Raw genomic sequence first — 11,140 nt, forward strand, 5'->3', positions numbered from 1 at the left:
GCTCGGCCCGGCTCAGACCGCGCGCGGCACTACTCCGCCGCTTGAAAGGCTGCAGGCTGCGCCGCGTGCCCAGCAGCCACCGCCGCCCTCACGTGGGTGCCGCTTCCGGGGTGGGGCCGCCGCCGGAAATGGCGCCCGGGGGGCGGGGCCTAGACCGTCATAGCTGCGGTTATTAGAAATTGTAGGCGTTCGTTCGAATATGTTTGTGTTGAAGATGGTAACGGTGCTACAAATACTGGCGTCACGTGGATAAAAGCTTTAATAAATCGCAGCGAATTCATCGATTCAGCTTACGTACCGTTCCTTCAGTTCGCCAATGAAACAATCAAACGATCGCCGCCCCCGGACAGGGCCAGGAGCGCAATGGCCGCCCGCGTGCAGCTCACCGCTACAACGGGCCAGGGGCTGAGGAGCCCGTTCAACAGGCAGCGCAGGTTACCGTACAAAAAACAGCACCAGTAACAATAAAGTCCTTGAACTTTTACTCTCTGTTCGACGCATTCAGAAATCCCTAAGCCCTGAGGGCTTGTCAGAAGTCACGGCAGATGCCGCACCGCTCTCCCAGCCCCGAGGTTCCCCTCGCAGCAGCAGGACGGGGCCCCAGCGCCGCGCTGCAGCCCCACAACCGCCCCGTCTTTCCCCAGAGCTAACACGCCGAGTCTGGGAGCTGACGGAACGATGCTGGCAGGCACTGCCGCTCCCGGCCTGGCTCCTAACCCCGCACTGGGCTGCAGCTCACAGGGGTGGGAGGTGGAGCCTAAGAACGTCGAGGCCAGCTATAAGCAGCTGCTCCCATCATTGTGTTTTCCAATACGAAAACACGGAGCTTTCCCCTGAACACATACACGGGTTGGCCTGCAGTTCTGCTTGCTGCAGAGATCACCTTCAGCTGTTGTGGTGTCCTTTACAGCCCCACCAGAGTGTTAATGACGCTCTGCTGTGGCCATTTCCAGGGGAATCAAATTGCCTTTAGCTCTTCTGCTGTCTTGCTTGGCTTGTGTACATCAAGCAACAGCAGAGCTCAGTTCCTCGAACAACTTTACATTCTAGAGTCTGTAAAGAAATTAATCTGGACCCTTCAGTAGCTGGGCAGATAACAAAATAGAACAGTGAACCCATGAGCTTCTGACACAGCATCAAACCAAGAGCTATGCACACATCACAGGGTTCCATGTCAATGCTCAGAGTTGTGTGCAAACTGCTACAAGCAAATGCAGGGGAGGAACAGTAAAAAATGTCAAATAATAAAAATGTTCAAAATATTTATGATTAGGAAAAAAAAATGCAGTGAACTCAAAGTTCTCCTCCTTCTCATACCTGACAAATCCAATAAAACCCGAGCTTCTTTCCAAGAAGAAAGGGCAGGGAGTTTCCATCACAGCATGTCACAGCCCCACACTGTTCCTCCCTCCTGTACCAGCAGCTGGCAGCTGTTTCTGCTGTCATTCTGTAAGCAGGACTGCAGGGCCTGTGCAGGCTAACCCAGCCTTGCTCTGATAGGATCACTTGTGTCAGACTGCATGCAGTCCCGCAGCAGCAGGGGGACTCTGGACCATTCGGTCCCACTCCACCTTCCATTCTAGGAGAACATGTGTTAAATATCAAAAACAGTTATCATAGTAAGGCTTTTCTCTCAGTATAAAACATACAGCAATCAACAACAGCTGCAAAGCAGTCCAAAATCCCACTACAACACCATGAAGCTGGCATACAGTTTCTGTTTGCATACCTGGGCTACCAGGTGGTATTTCTTCCCCCTTTCTCTGTGCGTATTCTTCTTCACTCTGGCATCTGAAGGTGGATTTAGAGATGCCCTGCAGCTGCCTGCAGTTCCTGGATGTGTAACACTACTCTCCAAGTGATATCACTGTGTATGTCTCACACATCAAATCTGTGGCAATGAGCCATTCCTACATCTATCTTCAGAGTATCAAAGATTATATCCTAAGCCCGCTGCTCCACAGAAAGGCAAAATACGTTGGTTTTGCTCACCTTAGCATCAAGTTAGTTCTATCCAGTGATTGGTAAAAATAAATTTGTTTTTCACTGTAGTTCTGATGTACAAAGCTGTACAAAGTATTATTAGAGTCATTTGAAAGTTTCCATGACAGAGAAAACATGGAAATATTTTCCCCATATTTACCCTTCTGAATTATTTAAAACAAATTGTACAGTCCTTAGCGAATGTGCACTAAGAGATTGTGTTAGTTATCTTGTTCATGAGGTAATCAGTACCATTAGGAATATCATATCTCTTTTCTTCATCAGTGCTATGAAAATCTAATGCTTACACATTATACACACAGACACAGCCATGTGAACGCATGGCGCTGGGAAGGTTGCCTACTGCTTCCCATGTGTTTAGTTCAGGGTTAAATTTCTCAATACTCTGCAGATACGTTCCTTTGGAATAGGAATATCCTCCTGTCACATAGATGCACCCGTTCATCACCACTGCGCCACACTCCATTCTCCGTTCCAACATGTGAGCCATCTGCTTCCACTCGTCCTGCTCTGGGTCATAGCAGTCTGTGATCGTGGTCTGTCCACCCACAAAATAGATCTTGTTTTGTAATGTGATTGAACACAGTCCATATTCTTCAGGAAGAAAGGAACACAGTTCAACTCAGCACGATAACATTAACTGACACAACAGGCACGGGGCACACAGAGGTCAGCTGAGGGTCCTCAGTGAGCTGAGGGGACACCTCAAGGATTTCTGCTACCCATAGTCAGAGCAAGCCCAAGGTGTTACAGAGCACACATAGGAAAGCAGCAGTATGCACTGATAATCTCTTTAGAAACTTACTGTTACCAAGTGTAGGAAATAAAGAAAATCCTTTTAAAAAGCATACAAAAGATCTTTGCCAAATGTCCATGAACAAACAGATTTTATGGAAAGCTAGCTTGCTATCATACTTAATAAATTGTAGCCACTCCTTAGCCAAATGTTTATGGAGTGATTTCCATACAACATATGCTTGTGAGAAGGGCTTTCCCCTGGTAAATGGTCAAGCATCCACTCTGGACATCACTGCCCTACCAGATATCTTCCTTTCAGTCAGAACACTCAAGGGGGTTTAAAGGCCCCCAGTTTGGAACAAAAACATCACACTACAGAGCTTGTTGTTTACCTGGATGTGGACTTGTGGTGATGATGCTCCACTCATTGCTACCCGAATGGTATCTCTGGATCTTATCATAGGTGCAGCTTCCCCTGTAGCCATAATGACCGCCGGTTACGTAGATGACTTCGTGGAGGACACAGGCGGTGGCGTTCCCAACACCTGCACAGTACAACAGTCACAACACACCTTCAGACCACACACAGCACCCAACGGCACTTCCATCAATAACCTCAATTTAAATAGCTTGTTAATTAGTGTTTTAGGATGAAATTATGCTAGCAAGTATTTAAATTAATGTGAAATTAAATAAACTGCCAAGACATCTTATTTTAGCAGGATAAGTCATGAACAATTAAATAAAATTGCAGTAACTGACATGTATTGCACGTTACATGGCCACAAAGAAAAATCACAATTTTTATGCATCACTAAGGGCACGGTAACACTGGTTTTGGAACAGGGAATTACTTCCACTAGGTTTAACTCATTTTTAAGTGTCACGTATGTGGCAAGGACAAAATCAATGGAAGCTGAGATTATGCAGTGTCTCAGGGTATTTTTCCTGATATTTTTAATCTTTCTCTTATTATTAACAATGCTATTATACAAAGAAGGACACAAATGAAATGTAGCTGTGATAGCTCTTTCTCTGGGAGAACAAAACAAAAATAAAACAATGGCTCTGCAAGATAACATGGACAAAAACTAGCATGTTGGTGCGTTTTTAAGCCTCTAAAAAGTTTCACACAGAAAATGGGCCCAAATATCTGCTTGCAGTTTTAGTGTAGCATTCATATTTTTAAATTAAAAATGACTAATAGTAATATTTGTAGGAGATATGTGAACATTGAAGAAACAGTGGAATGAGCACAGTGTTTTTCTCCTGTTAAATACCTCAAAATCTCTGAAAAAAATTACTTTGCAACAATTTACAATCAAATCTTTTAAAATATAGCAAATAGTAAATAATTACATTGAGTTGTAAAAATGTATGATAAGATGTATGATCGTTTATAAGCTTTATAACAAAATAATATCCTATAGTTAGGTTGTTCTCCAAGCGCACGTATTTTCAGCAGGTCACTATTTTGGCTGCTAAAAATAGGTATCTGTGCTTTTCATTATCTTTACTCCAAAGATTTAACTAAGGATCCTGAACTGGTGATACTCTGGAATATAAGAAAGCTGCATGCAAGATGTCTTAAATGAAGATGCACTGATAAATAGACTGTACAGAAAACCATCAGGCCTTATACCAAACTAACACAGTCCCTTTACTGGAGCTCACTTTTTGAGGACCTGCTGAACAGATTCTAATCCCAGGCACTTTTCTAACTTCTTTCCAACTCAAATAGAAATTTATTTCCTGAAGGAAGACAGACTTAAATGGCACTGCCATTGCTTGTTCACTCTGTGCCTGACGGCACAGCCCAGTGTAACCGTCGGATGTTTGTAGCAGCTTGGCCCACACAGACCTGAACCAAAGCCTCCCAACATTAATGGGACGATCCCTCTGAACTTGACTATGCTCTAGCCCTGAATGTGTCTGTGACACTTCTCAGTGGCAAACACGAGAAGACTGACATTGAGGCTAATGCCACATGAGAGCTTACGTACCTTTGATCATGTTTGCAATAGGAACCCATTTCTTTTTCAAAGGATCATAGAACTCAGCTTCTTGCACTGGAGCTCCCTTCCGGTAGCCACCCAGTGCGTAGATGCAGCCGCTCAGGGATACTGCACAGTGGTAGTATCTTGCATCAAGCATGGGGCAGCCCTCTGCCCACTCATCCTGCTCGCTGTTATATATCCACACAGTATCCAGGGCTTCGATGCTTTCTGTTCTGTAGCCTCCTGTCACATATATGTCTGGCCCCAGGCTTGTGACCCCATAGCTCTCACGAGTGTGATCCGGCATTTCTGCTCCCTGGAGCCACGCATTAGTTAAAGGATCCCAAACGTGCACTTCTGATAAGGGATGCCAATAATATCCTCCAACCACATACATGGTGGCCGTTGGTCTTTTGGAAAGGCCTTTGGGACCAGGGTTTAGGGCACTGCACACGAGGGACCTTATCTTATTATCATTAAGTCGGCATTTTTTTTGCAGGCTTAAAGCTGACCTCAAATACGTGTTATCTAGGTCTAGTTTGATGCAGCTCAGCAGTTCATAGATGTCTTCAATTCTTTCCTCTACATTGTGTGCAACCCACCTAACAACAGCTCCAACAGCCGCCTCTTCTTTCCAGACATTGAGGTTCTCTCTGGAGAGGATGAAAGCCAGCTTCTCCTTGCTAACATCCAGGAACTCCTCCTGCTTCCACACTTCTTCAAACTGCCACAGCAACATCCTCCGGGACTCTTTTTCCAGTTCCAGGCAATTGTGGTGCTCAGCAAAGGCATGCATCCCAAGGCAGTTGTCAGCATCCAGATGCCTGACTAGAAACTGCTCACAGGCTCTCTTGACTGAGACAAACTGGAGGAGATCAGCCGCCTGCAGCAGGCTTTGCACATTTCTCTTTGTTATTTGGATCTGGGAGGTGTACGCATAATTCACGAGGGCTTCCAGGACGGCGTGGCTCAGCTCGGGAAGCCTGATCTGGTTTTTAGATTTCTCTTTCATATCGGCTGTGAACATGGCTCTGAAATAACAGCTGCAAGACGCCAGGACGACTCTGTGGCAATGCAGCAGGACTCCCGAGGCGGCCTGAAGCGCGATGTCAGTGAATAGCCCGTCTAGGTAGAACGCCCTGAACGCGTCCAGCAGGCACGCAGGGTGCGATGAGTCGCGGTAGGCGAACACGTAGTCCTCCTGCCCAGGCAGGGCCATCGTCACCACTGAACAAAGACACCCGCAGCCCTGGTACTCACCCGGCGGGGGCCCCTCCACAGGGTCAGCAGCCCCCAGCTGAAGGGCGGGGAAACGCCGGCCCGAGTCGCTGCTGCCGCTGCCCCGCAGCTCGACAGCCCCCAGGGAGGGGGGGAAGGCTTATGGCAGCGATGACATACGGCCCCGCGGCTGTCAGCCCTATTAGGGACAGATGCTCCGGGAGCGTCACCAAGCCGGTGGCACACGGCCACACAACAAAGCCAGAGTGCCTCTGACAGCCTGCGAGGAGCAATGTGGAGAAGGGATCCCCTAAAGAGGAGATAAGGTGAGGGAGGGCTGAGCCCTCCTCAGACACCTGAGTGTTTGCAGAGCATAAATGACAGTCACAAACCGTGCTGGCTAATGCACTGTCAAGACTGTGCTGACTCCAACTTTCAGGCAAATCGCCCAGGAAGAAGTTTATATGGCTATCACTGCTTCTGAAAATGAGGTTCACAGTTTCTCTTCTCTGCTGGCACATTTCCAGCGCTACATGTAAATGAAGCACAGCGGGCTTAAGGTGGTTGTGCTCCCCCCAGTGGGAATTGGACCTTCGGACCCGCAGCCGGGCTCTGCCTGCCCTGTCAGTGCCCTCCTGGGCTGAAAGGGCTGTCCAGGACCCCTTCACCAAAGGGATGCAAGCATTTGCTAGGTTTAGCTAAGTGCCTGCACACCCTAAAAGGAGAAATTAGGAGAGTTCCTGCTCTGCACAGATTAATAAGCTTTTTTTTCCTTTCTTTCTTCTTTTAATTACCGGTGGTACTTTCTCCTTAGTTCCCACTGAAGTGTGAATTAAAGAAGGAATCTGAGTGGGAAGGTGTATATGGATATCCCACTCCATCCCTCCTCACACAGATTGTGCAATAGGACTCACACTTTCCATTGGCCTTTATGTAATAGCACAAGATGTGAACGAGCTGATCCAAAAATGCCTAGCAAATTCTTCACATATCTTTGTCTTCAGTTTTTTTCAGCCACTTTTGATGTATTGTCAGCCCACAAAATCTGAGTTATGTGGTGTGGTGCAGCCCAAAAATTACTGCAGCCCAGCTGCTCTCACCAGCGGCTGTCCCACAGCTACACTGCTCACTCCTCTTCTTTCTCTGGAGCATTCCCATGTAGGGTCCTGATTCTGTTTATACGTCCCTATGCCAACAAGTTTGTTTTGCTGCTGTTTTTCACTTTCCATTTCACCAGCTGCCTATGGACAAGCAGGAACTTCTCTCAGCTCTTGGCCAGCCTCCTAGCATATAAGGTTAGGGTATAGGATTTCAGCTCAGTACTCCCCATAGTAATTGGTGAGTGGTAGCAGGCCTGTTACCATACAGAAAATTTCCATATATACAAGAGCTTCTCATTACGTATTCTGTAACATCTAAGCACTTCCCCAGAAGTTGACACCTCCCTTCCACAGAGAATGTTGTTTAAACAGCCAGCAGTCATGTCAGTAACAGCCTACACTGAACCAGCGCCCCGTCAAGGATCTGCTCTGCCCTCTCCTTGCCTCTTCTGGCTGCTACCAGCTAAAGCTACCTTCACAATCCGGAGATACTCATCTCCCCCCCTTACACTCAAAAGTGGAAAAGTTTGGTAACTGTGGTGCTACAGAAAAGTGATCTCTTTTATTAAGATGGGAGCAGGGAGGGCAGAGGGGGAAGACCTCATTTATTGCTTAATGGCTTACCCACCGGAATGGAGAAGTTCTTTCTGTCTCCAATATGCACTTTGCCCAGAAAATAGCATCGGCTCTACACTCTACTTGAAGTGATTGGATCATAATTGCAAATCTTTTCAATTAGTTGCTTCATCTCTTCTCATCTCCTGCTTCCTTACTCTTAAAAACAACTAAAAAAATTATTTCAGTGTGAAGATGAATTTCTTGCTCAAGGAATCAGCAACGGAGAAAACTACAACATGAGGTTTCTAAGGCTAAAAAAATAACAAATGTAAGTGGAAGTGAAAGATGAGTACTTATTTATATACCAGGTGGTTAGGTTTGCACTTTATTTTTTAAATAAGCAGGGAGATCTGGGGACAAACTGAAAGCAAGCTGCTTTACAACCAAGATATGGAAAGCACAATATCTGCAACCCTTAGCAGCATACCTAGAATGAAGGAGATGCACAACTTTGGAGGAAAAAAAAAATAAAAAACCCAACACAAAAAAACCATGCAATACCACACAAGATTCATCACTTCTCTTTTACAGGCTATAATTCAGCAAACTTAAACAGCTTGAAACCCTTCAGTTAGTCAGACGCTGTCTCTGTGCCCATGCACAACACAACAGGGTAAACTCCTCAGTACAAACATCTCAGACATCTATCAATTACCCATCATTAAAGCCATGCTCCTGAGAACCCATATGTATCACTGGGGACACTTCAGACAACGAACTGTTCAAAGGAACCTTCTGTAATTAGTTAAAATAGATGAAGAGCTAAACGCCAGACTATTTACAAAGCAGTACTCGAAGAAAATCTTCATTTATACATTACTGCCCCTAAAACAGAGGAAACCATTTCTAAAAACACTCAAACAAAAGTGGGTAATAACAACATTAAATGTCAGTAAGAAAATGAAAACAACACCCAAAGACAATGCAGAAGACATCTACATCAACTGCAGACTGCTGAGCCACATATCTGACACTTTCAGCCATATCACTGCAGGCTAGGCAGAATTCTAAGCTACTAAGGCATATAAAGGCTAAAACAGACAACAGACAACAGCAGACTATAGCACAACTTGGGACCTTCGGGGAGACTGTAGGAAAGAAAACATTTGGCATGAAAACAGATAATTCAACTTTAATGAGACTGAAGTGCCACTGTGTGCACAGTACAAGTCTTATGGTTCATCTCACCACGAGCGAGAAACATGCTCACCGCATGCTCACAAATGATTCCTTATTCAAACACAGGCAAATTTTGTTACACAGTTAGAACAGACACAGATGTTCCCTTTCAGCTTGTAGGAGAGGATTACAGGGTGCACATAGACAAGAGTGAATAGGTGAAACTGGTATAAGAACGCATAGGGACACACAGAGTATGCTGTGGGCAGCAGAAAAAGCAGCAGGCTGAGTCCCAGTTGACAGCACAGGCTCTGTACCGAGTGGCAACAGCGCAAAGTGACAACATTCCTCCTGTGCTTCAAGAAAGAACCGACCAAAGGACTGGTGTTCTGCAGACTGACACCCACGCTTGTGTTAAGCCACTCTAGGCCCTTACAGGAAAGGAATGCACTACAGAATACCTTACAAAATCAGGCATTGCTCTTCTCAGTGACAGTAATTTTTATTGTCTTTAATACAAACTATTAAAAAGGAATTTAGTTTGGTAAAATATTCAGTATATTAAAAATATAAATGCATCTTCAGATCAAGCGGGATTAGAGACTTACCAAATCATTTACAAATTAAACATTTATCCCTGATTAAAAAAAAAGTATTCAAAGCCAGAAGTTCCAGAATCACATTCCTGGTAAGTAAAGCATATAAATTCTTTATAAATAATTATTCTTTTGTGCACTAATCTTACTCCTTCCCCACAGCACATGGAACATCACTTTGGTGGTTGATAAAGGCTCAGGATGGAGAATGATGATTCCTCACGCAGCCCCCTCCCCCCCACATGCACAGTTCTCCACAAATGTTGGAATGCACACTACGCCCAAAAGCTCTCTTAACATCACTTTCCCACTATTGACAAAACTGAAAATACAATTTTATATTATGTTTAAACAACATAAGTTCAGCTAATATCCCAGTTCTATAACGTGCTTCCATGTGCATTCAGCGTTTCTCACCCAGGAGGAAAAAAAGATAAATCAGTTTCCTTTTATCACTTCAAGTGGTCTTCTATAAGCAGCTTCAGATAAGACATAATTTCAACAGCAGATGACCAAACCAGAACAGAACACTCTATAGGACAGAAATCTCGAGAGAGCTGAGAAATCTTTTTCTCTAGGGTATACCCATGCCTGGGCATAGCAACATCACCCTTCTTCAGAAACATCACTGGGCACAAGTCATTCCCACCATCGCCTATATAGGCAATCTGCGTGTAACTCACTCCTCTCTCTGACTGTTTATCTAGAAACTCTTTTAAAACTTTCCTTTTGCAAAGGTTTTTAGGGCACTTTGGACAATGGTGGGCATGAAAGTTCTGCACGGTCAGGTAGCCAGTACTGCTGAACGCCGCTGGGTTTGTAAACACTTCATCAAATACCTCATGGAAATTGGCAGCTTTTAAAATCCAGTCAATAAATACCGTATTAGAATCTGAAACAATGATGCAGTCGAAAAACTCTTTGTTCTTGCCAATAAATCCCAGAAGATCGACCATGCCCGCAGTGAAGGGAATTGCTGTCATGGCTCTTTTCATGTCATCTTCTCGGACACCACTGTCTCCCAGGTAGACAAAGACTCTGCCCATGTATTCTGTCCAATGTCCCGGCTGGTAGGAGTTCCGTAACCCACTGGGAAGCTTTTTGTCAGGAGCACATCTCACAATCCAGGTGTCGCTATTTTCATCTACGATTGTATGGTCAAAATCAAAAGCCAACAGAAATTTCATGGCTGTCCATGAGTGGTTCCCAAAACAAACAAACAGAGAAAAAAAATATTTACATAAAAGAAACTACTGAATTGTTACCCCGGTCTTGTGCTCAGAAGAAAAAAAATATGCAAGAAAGACAAATACCTGAGCAGAGAAAGCTATTTATGGCCACTACAACTTTGGGAAAAGTAATGCTGAGGCTAAAAACAGCAGTGTGGGAAGGTCAGAGCTGCAGCCCGTGCCAAACTTCTGCCCGTAGCAGCCTTGGACTGCGCCCAGCGGGAGCTGCAGCTCCAGCCGCGGGCCTCGTACCGCAGCAGCGGTTCCACACTTCCCCGCCAGCACTCCCAGCGCAAACAAACCGGGATCCTCCAGCACCTGGAGGGACCCTCGGATGGCCCCACAGACTTCAGAGGCATTCGGCGAGCGAAATACCGAGCTGCGGGCGGCGAGGACACACCAAACGGAAGGAACCGCGGCCGGCGAAAAGCACTGCCGCCTGCGAGTCCGGGCTGCAGAGCACTACCTCAGCCTCCGCGACAGCTCCGCGCCCCGGCAGGACGAACCTCACGGCCCTCACC

The 11,140-nt window shown here is 45.7% G+C and overlaps 2 protein-coding genes across 2 annotated transcripts; both read right to left on the minus strand.

Moving 5' to 3' along the window:
* Positions 1–1,438: 1,438 nt before the first annotated feature.
* KLHL23 (kelch like family member 23) lies at positions 1,439–6,111 on the minus strand. Its single transcript, XM_003207570.4, has 3 exons — positions 4,746–6,111; positions 3,135–3,287; positions 1,439–2,598 (listed from the first exon to the last, which is right to left on the minus strand). Exons 1-3 carry the CDS (start codon positions 5,956–5,958, stop codon positions 2,288–2,290), a joined length of 1,677 nt encoding a protein of 558 aa, XP_003207618.1. The 5' UTR covers positions 5,959–6,111; the 3' UTR covers positions 1,439–2,287.
* Positions 6,112–7,984: 1,873 nt separating this feature from the next.
* PHOSPHO2 (phosphatase, orphan 2) lies at positions 7,985–11,134 on the minus strand. The gene is made up of 2 exons (XM_010713718.3): positions 10,704–11,134; positions 7,985–10,579 (listed from the first exon to the last, which is right to left on the minus strand). Exon 2 carries the CDS (start codon positions 10,575–10,577, stop codon positions 9,843–9,845), a length of 735 nt encoding a protein of 244 aa, XP_010712020.1. The 5' UTR covers positions 10,578–10,579; positions 10,704–11,134; the 3' UTR covers positions 7,985–9,842.
* Between the last annotated feature and the right edge of the window lie 6 nt (positions 11,135–11,140).

The sequence above is a fragment of the Meleagris gallopavo genome, chromosome 7 (genome assembly GCF_000146605.3).
Source record: "Meleagris gallopavo isolate NT-WF06-2002-E0010 breed Aviagen turkey brand Nicholas breeding stock chromosome 7, Turkey_5.1, whole genome shotgun sequence".
NCBI classification, from domain to species: domain Eukaryota; kingdom Metazoa; phylum Chordata; class Aves; order Galliformes; family Phasianidae; genus Meleagris; species Meleagris gallopavo.